This window comes from Carettochelys insculpta, chromosome 1 (genome assembly GCF_033958435.1).
Source record: "Carettochelys insculpta isolate YL-2023 chromosome 1, ASM3395843v1, whole genome shotgun sequence".
Classification (NCBI taxonomy): Eukaryota; Metazoa; Chordata; order Testudines; family Carettochelyidae; genus Carettochelys; species Carettochelys insculpta.
The window spans coordinates 361172561-361190288 of record NC_134137.1 but is presented as its reverse complement, the minus strand read 5'-3'; the positions used below and the strand labels follow the sequence as shown (position 1 = coordinate 361190288).

The 17728-nt window shown below is 43.7% G+C and overlaps 1 protein-coding gene across 1 annotated transcript in view; it reads left to right on the top strand.

Moving 5' to 3' along the window:
• PCLO (piccolo presynaptic cytomatrix protein) overlaps positions 1-17728 on the top strand; it is a 539688-nt gene that overhangs the window by 389674 nt on the left and 132286 nt on the right. The window contains exons 11-13 of the mRNA XM_074984167.1: positions 8732-8840; positions 9479-9546; positions 10304-10515. Of these exons, the coding sequence (XP_074840268.1) occupies positions 8732-8840; positions 9479-9546; positions 10304-10515 (389 nt within the window). The remainder of the gene's footprint in view (positions 1-8731; positions 8841-9478; positions 9547-10303; positions 10516-17728) is intronic.

Below are 17728 nucleotides of genomic sequence, written 5' to 3'. Positions count from 1 at the left end.
TGCCAAGCACGCTGACTCATCCAAAAATATTTCGGCATGTGTTGATGTGCTTTGCTGTATCAAGGCCAAAATGTCCAGCACTCTGCAGGATCAAGTCCTAAAATCAATGTGTTAAAATTGGCTCAGAGGCTTGATGCGCCATAATTCCAGGCTCTGCCTTTTGTACTGAAGCTCATGATATAGGGTTTCATGATGGCATTCAAATCAGCACTGTAATTTTATTTTACACATGTTGTCAGTTATTGACACACTAATGGTTATGCATTGGGATGTCTACTCATAGTTATCTATAACCACATTTAGGGATGATTCCTTTATCAGAGCATGTGAATCTAAAGTTAAAAGTTAGCTGCCATAAGCCCTTTGGGCTGAGTAAGAATTTTCTATTAACTCACACAATGAATTAAAATTTAAGATTCAGTATGCAACATGTATTCAGTTAAAGGCATTTTTAACATAGGTGGAAGAGAAAGCTAGACTGAATTTTTTCAATGCTGATGAGTGGTTTTAGATAACCAGACTCCATTAAAATCAGGAAGAGCTAGTTCTAGATAGTTTTGAAAAACTCAACCCCTACAAGGTTTAAATTTTCATAAATCAGTGCAAATATTTCTCCTTTTGCTTCTAGAAACAAATGCAAGTTGAGTGCGTGCACACACAGAAGAGCTCAAATGAATCAGTGACAAGTACATCTTTATGTCAAAAATAGACCAATTTAAATGATTCATTGAGTTCCACCAGCAAGCTCTTAAAGAGTATTGAGATACTATTCAGACATCTTTACAACAGCCCTGCTCTGGGTTCTTTGAGAGTTAGAGCTTTAAAGTATCAACACAGTCTGGAATACGAAATTTCATTCGTTAGACTACATTCAGTTTTACATCATTTTTGTGGGTTAATTCAAAAGAAAGTATAATGAAAGAATAATTTCTAATTAGCATCTGTCTGTGTATACATGCAGAAGATCATTGGGGAGTCATGCTTTGACATGTCTGGCAGAGCTGAAGCAGAGAAGATACTGCCATGTAGAGGATAGCATGAGCTTAAACAGGTGACAGTGCCTGTGCAGCCCCCGCTATTGCAAAATGGGTCCTCTCCCTGGTGTCTGGTCCATATACGTGGTTTATGAGTTTGTAATGGCTGATGATTAGGGGACTTAGTCCTTTTGTACAAGCAGTAGTGTGGTGGATCCCAGGTTCTACTTCTAATGATAGCCCAAGCAGTATTGGTTATACCAACATCCTGTGTTGAATATAAGATTCAGCCTCATGTTTTCACTGGGATTGTAGTGGACCCTCTGCCAGCTGAGGAAGTTGTCGTGTTGCAAAAGAAAGTGTAACTACCCCAATAATAGAGGATCCACCAACAGCAACTGAAAACTGAGTGATGCTAGCGGAGGATGAGATGTGGCCTAGATGGCCAAGGTATTTGCCAGTTCATCCTCCGTCAGTGAAACTACCATTAGGCACTGTCCATACCTTAAAGCGGCTCATTCTTTGTAGTAAATCTCAGGGGAGAATGTCAAAGGTATCACTTCCGGTCTTGTGTCAGACTGGATTTCACACAAAGGCAGCAGTCCATAACAAATATGAAGGTATAATTTACCCCTCTGAATAAATGGCCTCTTCAATGGCCTGTATTTGTTTCACTATTTGACTCTGAGACAATACTGTGCCCAGTTCTGGTGTCCACAGTTCAGGAAGATGTTGATGATTTGGAGAGGATTCAACAAAGCACCATGAGAATGATTAAAGAATTAGAAAACTGGCCTTAGTCAGACTCATGGAACTGAGTTTATTTATCTTAACAATAGAAGGTTAAGGAGTGACAATGAGCGTTTATAAGTACTGACGTGGGGAACAAATATTTAATAAAGGGCACTTAGTCTAGCACTGAAAGGTGAAACATGGATGGAAATTGAACCTTGAAAAATTCAGACTGGAAAAAAGATGTAATTTTTTAACAATAGGCGTATTTAACCATTAGAACAATTTAACCAACAATTGTGATGTATTCTATATCACTGACCATTTGTAAATCAAGATCAGATGTTTTAGTAAAATATCTGGTTTAGGAGTTACTTTGGGGGTGGTTTACAAAAGGTCAGACTAGATAATCAAAATGGTCCCTTCTGATCTTAGATTATGAATCTGTGAACCTAGAATCTATTTCCAATTCTGTCGCTAGATGGCTGTGTGTGAACTTGAGCAAGTCACTTCACCTTTTGGTGCCTCATTTTTCCCATCTGTGTAATGGGGTAGTAGCGATGACCTCCTGTGAAAAGTGCTTTGAGATCTATATAAGACTCAGATGTGTACACACACACACACACATCAAGTTCATATATATCCCCGTGCCTACGTGAAACACACTGTTATGCAGATTGGCTTCATAGTGTTCACCCTGGAGCCCAAAGATTTGAACTCTTGACCTGACCTGTGAACAGAAAAAAAGGATAAGTCTTGTGTTCTCATGATGCTGAAAATAGGAGCTGCAGAGAGGAAGTCTTGCTGGGTTTGCTTCTAAGTCTTTGAAGTGCACAAAATTAAATGATATTTTCACATCTATTCTCTGTGCATTTTAAAATGTAATTAATGGATTGCATAATGATTATATGTGCAAGCAGATTAGACAGTTGTTATCAAAACCTCATTTAAATAGAGAACACCTTGGAGAAGTAGGTTGGCTTAGATCTAGATCAAAGTTGTTTTGAGGTGGTATGCTAAGCTTTGTTATTTCAAAAAACAAGTGGTCAAAGCCAGGTCTTTTTTGGCATGAATTTAGTATTGGAGTCAGAGCCCTGAAGAGAAAAGCCTATAGTTATTCAGAAAACAGACATATGTCCTGATCTGAAGACCCTCACAAATTTCAGCAAGGCCATAGAGATGAGGACACTTCCACATGATATATTTTCTACTACCTGGAGCCTATGAACTGTGTCTGATGTTCACACATTTTAGGGGCTTTGAGAAACAAACTGTGAGGGTGTGTCTACACTAGCAAGTACATTTGAAAGTGAGGTTGAAAGATGGTCTTCTTTTGAAATAACCTGTGGAGCATCTACACACACCCTGTGATCTTTCAAAATGAACTTTGAAAGAATGGGGCCATTCCTTCGAAGTTGGACATCTGTTGCTGCGGTGGGAAGAGCACCCCCTTTCGAAAGATTATTTTGAAAGAGGTACTCCTCCATGGTGCCTATCAGCTGGCAGGTGTCAGCTCCGCTCTCAACATAAGTGGAGCTCTATGGTTCCAGCATACAGCTGCATTTAAAGATGCAGTCTCCCACAAACCTCAGACAGGAAGCTGAGTGTGTGCAGGCAGCAGGGAGCCCATGCTGCTCTCCAGCAGGCTGGCTGCTGCAACACCTCAGCCAGCCCACCACCCTCCGGGACCTCACCGGTGTGCTGCAGGAGTGGCTCACCATGGAATGGCAGGCCTGGGAGTGGATTTCAGCAAACCTGGACACCCTGACCCAAACTGTGACTGGCTGCCTCCCCCTTGCAAGCCACACCCCCACCCCACTGTCCCAGTGCCCTTATCATCCGGCCACCCCTCCCTGCTCTGATCTCTACCCCAGCCCCAGTCCTCTGGTTCCCCTGTACCCACCCCCCGACCTCCCCACCCCCTACAGCAGACCCTCCCCACAAGCCCAACCTTGCTGCCCTGGTCCCAACCCACCTGCCCCTGGCCAGCCTCGTACAGCTGGCTCGCATGTTGCTGGCTAGGGCCGGACAGGAGGAGGCCACTCCCCCGTCTCCCCCTGTGCCGGCCCCAGTGAGGCTGCAGGGGCCTCATCCTGGCCCAGCCCTGATGGGGCCCCCGGATATGGGGGGAGAGAAAGGGCAGGCACAGACAACAGGGGCCCCAGCCATCAACCTCCGTCAATGGGTAAAGCCCCCTGCCCTGACCCTCAGCCATCAGAGGGCTCACAGGGTGCCCGCCCAGGCTGCTATGCCCCTGTAAATAGTTCCCCCCAGTGCCCCATTAGCTGTTTCCCCACCCCCCCATAAATAGTTCCCCCCAGCCCCAGTTAGCTGTTCCCTCAACCCCCTGTAAGTAGTTTGGTCGAGTATGCAGAGGTGGACAGTAATTACGTGCTAGTATCCTGTTTATTGTTGCATGTGTGGGGTTGTCAGTGGGGCGGGAAGATTGTGCTTGGGGGTGATGATGGAGGGTGTGTGCAGGGTGGGGGGGTCACTGTGGTTCCTGGTCAAAGGCCTGGTGCAGGGCCTCCCATATCCACACTCTGTCCTGCTGAGTGTGGTGGCACAGGGCAGCAGGGGGCTGCTCATACCCGCACCCTGTCTTGGCAGCCCACCCCTGCATGAATGGCTTGTGTTTAGCCTCCATGGGGTTGTGCAGGATGCAGCAGGCCCTGACCACTGCTAGGGCACTGTGGAGGCCCACCTCCAGCCTAGTGAGGAGGCATCTGAAGCCCTCCTTCAAGCAGCTGAATGCCCGCTCGACTGTATTGTGGGCCCATTCAGCCACTAATTAAAAATGTCCTGGCTAGGCTGTGTGGGTCCCATGTATGGCCTCATCAGCCTGGCCTGCAGGTGGTAGGCCACATGTGGCATGATTCAGGATGGCATTGTGGTGTCCCCAACAGGGAGCTCCTGCTGGGGGATGAAAGTCCCCTCAGCCATGCAGCAGCCCAGCCTCAAGTTCCAGAACACGCTGGCATTGTGGGCGCGGCCAGACCAGCCCACACAGATATCCTGGAAGCAATTGTTGGCATCAATGAGCACTTGCAAGACCTCAGAGTGATGGCCCTTGCCATTCACATAGGCCCTACTGCTGTGCTCCGGAACCCGGATGGCAATGTGTGTGCTGTCCAGTGCTGCGAAGCAGTTCAGAAAGCCCAACTCCTTGAAGGCCCGGATAGCATTGGCCAGGCCCCCAAGTTGGTTATCTACCTCAGAAGTATCTTGTTGATGGCCCAGATGACCTACAGGACATGCGGGGGGTGGTCCCACCAGTCGCTACTTGTGGGGAAGCCCCACAAGTGGCGGATGACCCGGGGGACATGGAGGGGGTGTCACACCCTCAGGATGACCTCCAGGAGGGTGGCTACCAGGATGGCCGACCAGAGCTGCTGGTGCATGGCAGCCAGGACCGTGGCCAGTTCCCCAGCCACAGCATCGATGAGGGTGAGCTGTTCAGGGTCCATGGGGGCCCAGGGTGCCTCCTCTGGTCTCTGTGCCTGGGGACAGGTAGCTGGCCCTCAGCGTGTGCAGGCCAAATGCAGGGAGCTTTAAAGGGGTGCCAGGCGGCGGCCCCAGAAGGGCTTATCCACCACACGACCCTGCCCGTGCCATTTCCTGCCCCCGTACTTTCAAAAGGGCGCCCTGGGACATGTGAATGCTCTCTTTCGAAAGTGTGGTGGGGCCATTCAGAAGGGCAGGTCGGACCTTCACGCCTCGTTTGCCTGTGTGGACGCTCCCTTTCGAAAGGCTGTCTTCCAACAGTTACTATGGAAAGCCATCCTTTTGAAGTGGAGCTGTAGTGTAAACATGGCCTGCCTGTTTACCAGCTGTGGCTGAGGTGTCATGTTTTATCCTTATCAATATAATTACATTTTTATTTACATGTACGAGTCTGCATTAATTCAAAGGATAGTCTGCAGTACCAGAGAGGTAGCCATGTTAATCTATATCTTCACAAAACAAAAAAGCAATATTGTTAGTCTTTAAAGTGCTACAGGACTGCTTTTTTGTTTTCTACAGTATCAGTTTCTCAAGGGAAGAAGACAGTAGTTAGAAAATAATTAAGACAACAGAAATGGGTCAGATATACATTTTCCTAGCCAAAAACCTTGCATTTGGCCTCATTAAAATCAATGGCAAACTTCTCTTTCCCTAAAAGCAGTCCAGGTTTCCCACACATAAACACAGTTGGGATCAGTGTTTCCTGTAAGCTGAAAGCTTGGGGCCACCCATGTGAGATTCAGCTGCCATGGATCTGATTAGCACAGGTGTCTGCAGTTAGCAGCCTGTTTCTGTGAGTGGTGCAGATCGACCGGTACACATAACATTTCTTTGACTGATGGATGGAAAAAATTAGAGGGAACATTGGATGGGATATTGTTCTGTTGGCAGATACATGCCAAACACAAGATACATCTGCCAAACTAGAGTATAATTGATTATGTTGGGCTACAGGGATCCTCTTGCTTGTCCTCTGAGCTGGAGTAACATACTGTTTCATTTTCGGCTAAGTAGCTCTGGGTCTCAAAGCACATACATTGTGTTTTTCTCCAGCATGCTACATGGATGTCAATATATACTTCAAGCATCCTAAGAGGATGCCACCCATCTTCCCAAATATCCAGCACCTTCCTCTTCCCTTTTATCTCTTTGCTGCTACATGGAAATGCTGATTTTAGCTCTTGGTACTGTAGTTAATTAATTGATGTACTATCACAGCAGGACACCCTGTTTTCCTCTGGTCTCTTCCTTTCAAAAACATCATTTAGCCATCAGCTGGCAAGTAAATGGAAATAACTCTAGCCCCCTCCTCACTAGAAACCCCTATAAACCAGGGTGTCTGCTATGGTGCACTTACACCGTGTTAAATCAGGAGGTGCTGTAATCACTCCAATCAGAATGATTCCTGAAATAATCCGGGGTAAGTGAGGTTAGGATCAAGTCCTATAAATCTACATCAGCAGAACAGTTATTTGAGATTCTCCAAAACTCAGATTGTCTTCTTGAACAATGAGTTGTAAATGAAAGGGGAGTTAATTTTAAAGAAAGGTGGATGTATTTAGGTAAGTCTGTTAAAATGAATTTTATTTCCTTCTGAACATCACTTCATATTCATTCCTCACCTTGTTTGTATTTTCATTGCTGAGACACTAAAAGACCCTAGAAATTTTTGCTGATCAAGGCATGAGGAAGTTTTTCATATTCTAGCAGTAACCTCAAGAACTGTGGTCCCATGTAATATGATAACCTATACTTTTTCTTGCTCTTTCAGTACAGTATAAATTCATTGCTTCTCCTCCACAGGCAGTTAAGATTGTTTTACTTAATATTTGCCTTTGGTTGTGAGTTCGACACTATGTTTTATTTCACTATTTTCCCCCTTTTGTTGTGTATAACAGCTCAGAATTCTCAAAATAACCACAAGAACCCATGTGAAGACTCAATTTTATCTGTGTAAGTGGCATCAGGCCAACTGATTGTGGTTTTCTTGCTGTGAAACTGATGTGGTTTTAAGATTTTTATTGATTGATTCTGGTGTGGCATTAATTATTCTGGAACTTGGTCCATTAAGAACCTTTTCCTTCCATAATTCAAGAGCTGGATTTTGAAATGCTTACAGTGGTGGTAAGTCATTCTAATTGGAGTTACTCATGTAAGTGACTATTCACCAGTGTGAATGTGGAGTTCACATTTGGAGAGCTGACTGTTGCTCTGTGCCCCCCCCACCCCACCCCCGTTTAGCTCAGTGCTGTGTTCAGTGTAAACACTGTGACCTAAAACAGCTCATTGTAACCTATTTAAACTTCTAGTCTGGTTAGGTTATGATCTCCAAATAATTGGGGGCCTGATCATTGAATAGTGTTACAACTAAAACAACTAAGTCCTGTGGCACCTTATAGACTAATGAAGCTATTGGAGCTTAAGCTTTTGGGGGCAAAGACCCACTTCATCAGATGGCAAGTGCTACTACTGTGAACTGGATGCACCAGCGCCTGGCATTATGCTCCATAGTAAGTCTTTGTGAGATTTGGCCTTAGAACAGTTAGAGCAGACATATAATAACGAATATGCTCAGGACAGTTTTACACAAGTCTGTTCACCACAGTCTCAGCTCTAGCAAGTGGATTACCTGTCTTCCTCCAACATACATATATTATCACCCTCTCCCTGGTGAAAGGGCACTAAGCAGAATTCATGCCTGATCTTGTAAATTTCCAACAGTTGATCAAGGCTGATTTCAGACATTTTTCGCTGGATCTTCACTTGGTATAAATTGGCCTAGCTTCATGAATCTGGTCCTCTCATATTAATGACGAATACAAATTATGGCCCAGCATTTACATAACTCTCCCACAGTTAGGTTGTTCCTGTTGCACTTGTAACACAGTAGCAACTGTTTACCTGCGAGCTGGGAATGTCACCTCAGCCCTCCGAGATGTTAGCTTGCCAAGAACTTATCCGAACACCAAGAGAAATGTCTGTATTTTTAATCTGATCTTACATTCAATCCACTGAAGGTTTAACCTTAAAAGAAACATGTCATCAGCTCCTGGGATTGAACCTGGGACCTTAAGCTACAAGCCTCTACCATTGCAGATGAAAGCTCCCTGGCAAGGCTGTAAAGCAGAATTCTCTCTACCTTTCTTTCAGAGGTCTCAGTGCTTCTGGGTTACACATAGAATGGTGATTTCATTAATATAGTGGCCAACGTGCATGAATTTTGATGTTCTAAAACCCTTTCACTAGCATGCAACCCTGACAAACTATTGTATGCAGTGGGCATGTACAGTCAGAAGAGCATTCTGCTGCAGACTTAGTGATGCAGGTAAACGAATGTCATCGTAGCATTCATGAATGTTATCTGTGTGCAGTGAAATCAGTTTGGTAATGGAGTGTACAACAGACCACTTAAAACATGACTGTTGCATCAAATCATTCACTTTAAACTGCCTGAGTCTCTGAAGTCTAGTTACAGACTGTCACATAGTAAAGTTTCACACCCTGCTGTTTTGCTGTCCTAGGAATGCAGGTGTTGGAATGGAATGGCATCCCCCTGACGGCAAGAACGTATGAAGAAGTCCAGAATATCATCAGTCAACAGAGTGGGGAAGCAGAAATATGTGTAAGACTGTGAGTTTTTCCCCATCTTTCTGTTTCCATTTTTTGGCTTTTCATGGCTTTTTTTGATTTACAAATGTTAAGGTGGAACCTTTGCTAGCCTTGAGGATTCGCACCGGTGTGAATAATAAGAAAAGGGGGTCAGTGGGTGTTTTGGAAGGCTTATTAGTTCTATAATGAAATCATTAAAAATACAACAAATAGATGAGTTAAAAGAGATTTGAGCTAATTATGTTTTTATCAGTAATGATGTCTCGTTTCCAGGACAAATTCTCCTCTCATTAGACAGGTATGATCCCATTGAATTCATTGGGGTTGGCCAGTGTAAGGAGATAAGAATTTAGTCTTGCCATGACTTCTGTTGAATTATGTTCCTTTAGGACGGAAACTGTAGCTTATCTAAACACCATGAGAAATGTATGTATTTCAATATGATCTAACATTCAATCCATTAAAGATTTCACCTTAAAATAGTCATTTTTCTCAGCACATTGACTTTGACAGCATTGCAAAATTGTATCAGCTAAGAAGGGGCCATGCTTGGGAGCTGCTTTCTGTCATTAATCACGTCTCATTTATCTACTTAATAAAGTAACCAGGGTATAAAGAAAGAGTTTTTTTTGTCTCAGGCTTCTCATTGCTTTCTTTAGGGACCTCAACATGCTCTCAGATTCTGAGAATCCTCAGCATTTGGAACTGCATGACCCAGTAAAGGCTGGTAGGTGAAAGCAGATTGCTTTCAAACGTATGGACTGGATGGCCATAAGCATCACAGCTGAAATTTATGGCAGACATAGACAGAGCTTCGTTTGCATTTTATCCACATAGCAGAAACTCATGAAATGTCTGGTATGTGACTTTAGCTCCTAAATTGCATAAAAATTTCCTCTGCTCTGATTAGCTTATGAAGTCTTCCATTCCAGACTTTGGAGTCTCTTTTGTGCTCATATCCTTTCTTCGTCCTTTTCTTTTTGCATGAATCTGCTCAGCAATGACTTGAATTTATTATTCAGTTATTTAAGCACAAGATTTGGGATGAACTATAGTCATACCAAAGCAAGGGTTCTTAACAAAGTTGGAAGAACTCTAGAAGTTATAGGCATGGGGTCAGATCCTCAGCTGGTGTAAATCAGCAGCCAAGGATCTGGCTAATTATCAGCTGAAGATATGACAAATCATCTCTAACCTTACCGTAACAAAAGTGACCTTCCCTTCATAGCTAAAGAAGGTTCCTCCTTGAGAGGCTGTGACGTAGCTGGGCTCAGATGACTTCTTATTGAGTGGAAGGAGACCTATTGCTTTCAAGTTCTTTTTTGCACTGAAATTTGGAGGCAGCTCTTCAATTAGTGGAAATAAAGGCAGGTCATTGACGAGTTAGATGTATTTATTTACTGTGTTGCCACACCAGTGGAAAAGCCAAAGGGCTGAAAGGGTTAGCAATGATCAATGTAAATCTCTTTTATACCTTAATCTAGTCGACAAGGCGAAGTCCCCAGGGGTCGATCCTAAACAGCTGGCAGCAGAGCTCCAAAAGGTTTCCTTGCAGCAATCCCCTTTGGTTGCTTCCTCAGCTGTGGAGAAGGGATCTCATGGCCATTCTGGTACTCCCTCTGCCACCTCCAGTGCTGTTCCCAGCCCTGGACAGCCTGGTTCACCCTCCGTGAGCAAAAAACGACACAGCAGCAAGGTAAGATGCGTCCACTCAGTATACACTTCTCAGTTGTCCTGTGAGTAAAGCATTGTCATAAGAAGTGAGTAATTAGCTACCTACACGACTGCTCCATTGTAAGAACATGGGGCTTCACACATGTAAATGATGTTACCTTTATCACAGACATCAGGACAGAGAGAAATATTGTGGTGGGCAACTGAGGCCCAAAGATAAGGTGCCTTACCCAAGATCACACAGGATGCCTGTGACAGAGCCAGGAACTGAATCAAAATATCTGTTGTCCAATTTGAGTGTTTTAGGAAAAAAATTGTCCTGCTCACCCTTTCTCAGGTCTTTCATATGCATCCTGGGTACTCTGTGGTGAACTACTGGCTTTGGTGATGCCAAAACTCCTATTTAACTTATAGGGTCTGTCTACACTGCAATTAAAACCTTGTGGTTGGCCCATGCCAGCTGACTTGGGCTCACAGGGCTTGGGATAAATGGCTGTTTAACTTCAGAATAGATGTTTGGGGTTCGGCTGGGATCCAAAGTCTAGGACCCTGCAAGATTGGTAAGGTTCAGCCAGAGCCTGAAAGTCTACACTGCCCCTTAGCCTGAGCCCAACAAGCCTGTCATTTGTCAGGGGCCAGCCACGGGTTTCTAATTTCAGTACAAATGTACCCTTTGAGGCCAGGATTCCACTTAGAAAAAATTAGGGGGAGACTTTCTGTGTAGTAGTCCTGAGCCAAATACCACAGCATTGTAAAGGGTAAGTAATGATCATGGTAGTACTGCTTTGATTGACGGGGAGAGTTAACAATGTGAACATCAAGCTCTGATTTTCTCCATATCCAGTTCCCATGAATTACTTATTAACTCTACCGTCAGATCTTCTTTGTCAAATATTGTCCATTTCTCAGCTGAACTGCTTTAATCCTGGGCTACCAACCACATATTCAAAAAGGCAATTGCAATATTTTTCATATGAGATGTTGTGAGAAAAAGTCTGTAAAGATAAATCACTTCTCTACATTTTCATCAAAAGATTTGTTTCCTGCAATAGAAATTAGTGTTGCAAAGACACCACTTTTTGTGCAGTTTCTAAGGAGGAGGCTAAAATCTTTTTCCGAAGGAAGTTACAGTAAAAGCCATGTTATCCAGCACTTGGAAGAGGGGCATCCTCTGTTAACTGGCACTGAGGGTGACTGTCCCAGGGTTGGATTCCCAGCTGAGGCCAGCTGCTGTGAGATTGGTTTGCCGTGGCCAGCAGCTGAGGGGCAGCCCCACTGTCTGGGGATGGGAGAGAGGGGCTGGATGCTCTGCCAGGGCTGGCAGCAGTGGGACACCCCCTCCCCAGTCATCCCCCAGTCCTTAGAAGTAGGGCTGTCCCCCAGTCCTGCCAAGGTCAGCCTACATCATTTCTGGAGTACATCAAATGTGCTATACAAAATCAGCTGAAAGAGAACCTGCTGCAGAAGGTTATACAATGCAAGATACAGCTATTCGGCGCATTTGTAGAATGAATGGTGAATGAAAAATCAAGAGCCTGGTATTCAGCATAATGGATGGTTCGGAGAGGAGAGGCAGATTCCATGGAGAATGGTGCAGAGCGAGTCTACACAAACTAAGTCACTCCACACTGGACAGGGAAAGATGGAAGGAAATAGAGAGAGAGGCATCAGACACCAATGGGCACTGCGCCCATGGTTTTTGTTGATGATGATGATGATGATGATGAAATTACATAAGGTATTTCATGGTAACTTATTTTGAACTTCGTGCTGGCCACATGGCACCGAAGTTCAAAATAAGTACCTATTTCAGACTGCCTGCTACCCCTCTCACAATGAACTCTGCTATTTTGAGCATGGTGTTTGGCTATGTATACTGAAACAGAAACCTCAATGTAACCATAGTCTATGTGTTTAATATGCACTTTATTAGCATGAACTAGCTTATGCTTAAACCCGTCTATGGGATTTTTTGCCTGTGCTCCTTCAGTTAATGTTTGACCTCCTACCATATGTATTCGTTTTCCCTTAAGGACAAGCTAAAGTGCCTTACAAACAGAAGAACACTCCTGTCTACAAGACACACAATTTTCTCAGCCTCTGGACCAAGAGAGTGTAACTCACTGGCATGTAAAACATAAAGGGTCATCATTAGAGGCATAACCTATCTCACTGATGCAACTTTCTCACAACAGCCTTCTAAAAAATCCCACAGTGGAATCTGCTGATTCTAGGTGCTACTACCTAAATAAATAAAAAATTGAGAGACCTGATAAAATCCGAAACAGAGATCTAAATACAGATATAGATAATTAAATAGGTAGGAAGTCCATTGCTTTCACATTGGGAACAAACCTTAGTGTTCAGCTTTTCACTAACCTAACACAGTAGAAGTTTGGTTATCCAGCAACCTTGGGGAACAGGGGTTGCCAGATATTCAAATTTTCCTTTAGGTCATTCAGTTTGTATCTCCCTTCTACCTTTGATATACAACATTTGCAGTCAGACTACAACCTTAATCCATCACATTTGCAAAAGTTTCATGATAGCCTAAATGTTTCAATGTGTCTAGGCCTTCCTTTTGATAGCAGATAAAATCTTCTGCTTAAAAGTTTTGTATAACACATTTGATGTACTTCAGAAATGTTGTAGGATTCTCTTTGATAGGCTGTAATGTAGATTCCCACACATTTAATATTTTCTTCCATTACCGTAGAGAGTGATAGAGCATAACATCAGAGACTAGCAATACAAGTGTTCCCCAGCACAATAATGACAATCTTCCCTAGCAAGTATGACAGCATGACAAAGCACCTGCTCTTCTATGGAAAATAAGAAATGTAACAAAGGCAATAAATGATGATGCAGAGAAAGGATTTAACATTTTGAGCCATGAATGGGTTACAAATTGTACAAGTCTATTTCTTTTCTGAACTGATGCACGGTCATGCTGCAGTTCAGATTACATGCTGGATGCCAGGCATAATCATAAAAGTCCTTCAGGAACAATTTTCTTTGCCTCTTGAGGAAGAATAGGTTGCCTTTCTAATCCCTTATGGTCCCCAACTCCCTGTAATGCAATAGTGAGATTTTTTTCCTTCTTCCAAATTAATATTTAATAATGCCCTGATTCAGCAAGATACTTCAGCATGGGAAATGGGGCCAACAGCCACTATGAGCCCTTGAGCAAGATAGTAGATGGGGGCTTGCGCTGTGCCCTGGAAGGAGCGGGGCCAATGGCATAAGGGGTGGGGTCTAGGGAAGTCAATGGTGCAGTCCCCCTCCCCAAATACATACCTCATGGAGCGATGCAGCCGGCATTTCAAAGAGGCCTGGAGCCGTGGCCACTGCCACTGCCAAAATATTAGAGACAGTGGCTGGAGATCCAGGCCCCTATGAAATAGCAGGCCCTGGGGCAGTTGGCCCCATTGCTGTCTCCTGTCAACCGGACTGACCACCTGCTTAAAGTAAAGCACATGATCAATCCCACAGAGTGACAGTTAAAGCCACTGACTTAAAATGTGCTACTTGAATATTTAAATTGCTGTTTTGTTTGTTTAATCAATGAGGAGATCTGTGGCACCTTTAAAACTAAGATTTATCTGGGCTTAAGTTTTCATGGGTAAAAACCACTTTATCCGATGCAGCCGTGAAATATGTGTGTCTGTCTTTTGTTGAATTGGGGCATAAAAAATCAGTAAGGATAATTGTAAAAAGCTGTAAAATCGTTAGTGCTTCCAAGGAGAATTTACAGCATTCCCTATAGTGTGTGTGTGTGTGTCTATTTTTGCAGTTACATAATATGCAGCCCCCATAACTTCATAGTTAAAAGTTATAAATAGCTGTGCATTATAAGTTCAGTTTGGAGAACCTGCCACCGATTCCACAAAACTCCTAGTTTTGGGCTAAAGTTTGTCAGATGGCCAGTCATTTTCTGACAGGAGAGAAATTTTCTTTTTACCCAATGTTTGTAAAGAATCATAGACTCATAGAATGCTAGGACTGGAAGGGACCTTGAGAGGTCATCAAGTCCAGCCCCCCGCCCTCATGGCAGGACCAAGTACTGTCTAGACCAGCTCTGATAGACATTTATCTAACCTGTTCTTAAATATCTCCAGCGATGGAGATTTCACAACCTCCCTAGGCAGTTTATTCCAGTGTTTGACCAGCCTAACAGATAGGAACTTTTTCCTAATGTCAAACCTAAACCTCCCTTGCTGCAATTTAAGCCAATTGCTTCTTGTCCTATCCTCAGAGCCCAAGAAGAACAAGTTTTCTCCCTCCTTCTTATGACACCCTTTTAGATACCTGAAAACCACTGTCATGTCCCCCCTCAGTCTTCTTTTTTCCAAACTAAACAAGCTCAGTTCTTTCAGCTTTTCTTCATAAGTCATGTTCTCTAGACCTTTGAACATTCTTGTTGCTCTTTTCTGGACCGTTTCCAATTTCTTCACATCTTTCTTGAAATGCAGAGCCCAGAAATGGACACAATACTCCAACTGAGCCCTAACCAGCACAGAGTAGAGCAGAAGAATGACTTCTCGTAGCTTGTTCACAACACACCTGTTAATGCATCCCAGAATCATATTTGCTTTTTTTGCAACAGCATCACACTGGTGACTCATATTTAACCTGTGGTCCACTATAACCCCTAGATCCCTTTCTGCCATACTCCTTCCTAGATAGTCGCTTCTTGTTCTGTATGTGTGAAACTGACTGTTCCTTCCTAAGGGGAGCACTTTGCATTTGTCTTTATTAAACTTTATCCTGTTTACTTCAGACCATTTCTCCAGTTTGTCCAGATCATTTTGAATCTTGACCCTATCCTCCAAAGCAGTTGCAACTAGCTTGGTATCATCTGCAAACTTAATAAGCGTACTTTCTACGCCAATATCTAAATCGTTGATGAAGATATTGAACAGAACCGGTCCCAATACAGACCCCTGCAGAACCCCACTTTTTATATCTTTCCAGCAGGATTGAGAACCATTAATAACTACTCTCTGAGTACAGTAATGCAGCCAGTTTTGCACCCACCTTAGAGTTGCCCCGTCTAAGTTGTATTTGCCTAGTTTATTGATAAGAATATCATGCGCGACCGTATGAAATGCCTTACTAAAATCTAGATATACCACATCCACCACTTCTCCCTTATCCACAAGGCTCGTTATCCTATCAAAGAAAGCTATCAGATTGGTTTGACATGATTTGTTCTTTGCAAATCCATGCTGGCTGTTCCCTATCAGTTTACCACCTTCCAAGTGTTTGCAGATGATTTCCTTAATTACTTGTTCCATTATCTTTCCTGGCACAGAAGTTAAATTGACCCATCTGTAGTTTCCTGCATTGTTCTTATTCCCCTTTTTATAGATGGGCCCTATATTTGGATGTTCAGATTAAAGGAGTTTTTAAGGTCCTGAGTAGTAATAGTCAAAAATTTTCCCCATAAAGTATGGCTTTGGAAAAAAAAATCCATGGAATTTTTCCCTGAATTTTTTTCTTGATTTTTCCTTTGGGAAAAAGCTGAAGTATTTCATTCAAATAAGTTTGCCATGATTTGGAATACTTCAATTTGAGCTGATCTGAAATATTTTGTTTTCAGTCAGATCACCATTAAATTGCATCTCTTGATGATGACCCAGTGGAATTTTAGTTAGGATGCTTTCTGTCGTGGCCCTCCATGCTTTATGAGAATTGGCTTATGAATATGCATAACTCAGACACTTTAGACTATGTGCCTCATATAATATATCAGTTCTAATTTTAGAGGCTGCTGAATGTGTATAGCCTATTTTTGTGCCTGTATCATTCTTGTAAGTGAAGTCAGAAAAACAAAGTGTAGATCTGTTTATCATTCTTAAGCTGTGTCTACACGTGCACGCTACTTCGAAGTAGCAGCACTAACTTCGACGTTAGGCGGCGAGACGTCGAAGTCGCTGACCTCATGAGGGGATCGGAATAGCGCCCTACTTCGATGTTCAACGTCGAAGTAGGGACCGTGTAGACGATCCGCGTCCCGCAACGTCGAAATTGCTGGGTCCTCCATGGTGGCCATCAGCTGGAGGGTGGAGAGATGCTCTCTCTCCAGCCCCTGCGGGGCTCTATGGTCACCGTGGGCAGCAGCCCTTAGCCCAGGGCTTCTGGCTGCTGCTGCGGCAGCTGGGGATCCATGCTGCAGGCACAGGGTCTGCAACCAGTTGTCAGCTCTGTGTATCTTGTGTTGTTTAGTGCAACTGTGTCTGGGAGGGGCCCTTTAAGGGAGCGGCTTGCTGTTGAGTCCGCCCTGTGACCCTGTCTGCAGCTGTGCCTGGCACCCTTATTTCGATGTGTGCTACTTTGGCGTGTAGACGTACCCTCGCTGCGCCTATTTCGATGTGGTGCCGCGCAACGTTGAAGTTGAACATCGACGTTGCCAGCCCTGGAGGACGTGTAGACGTTATTCATCGAAATAGACTATTTCGATGTTGCTACATCGAAATAAGCTATTTCGATGTTGGCTTCACGTGTAGACGTAGCCTTAATGTGCTAATGAGCACCATTGCCAATGCCCTGGAAGTGAACACTGAATAGCCTTGTTTGTCCTGTAACTGTGGCCAGCCCCAGAAGGACATGTGGCCAGGCCACCTGATGCTGAAACCCATATTGGATCTAGTAATTTTCCACTGAAGATGGGAAAAGTTTGAAGTAAGCACAGCAAATTCCTGCCTTAGGCAAAAAGGGATACAAGAGGTTAGGGAGGCAGGAAAGCGGCAAAGAAGAGGATAGTTGATAGATGTCTGGAAGCCCCCTTCTTTCCACCTCAGATGTCCATTGGAAACATCTAAGTTTGAACAGGGGGAAGGATCAAGCCCAACCTAGGATGCTGCTTAGCTTAGTTGTTTTAAAGATGTTTAAAACAACTGTTTAGGATAAGGATTTGCATGTAACAATTTTCTGTGCTATCCACATGGAGGGTGATGGATGTACTACTCTCCCACTTCTTTGTGTCACGTCTTACTCTTATCCTTCTTTCCACCCCTTTGTTCCAACCTTCACCATGCAGCAAGGGGGCGCAGAGTTCTGAATAATCAGGCACATGGATTAAATGCAATGTAAGCAAACTCAAGGCCAATGCACATTGAAGGGAAAGCTTTATAATAGCTTCTACTCACTCAAGGATTCTGAAACACCTGCAACATTTAAAGATAAAGATCTAGGAATCAAAATAGACGATGTAACGAAGAAAATGGCTTAAT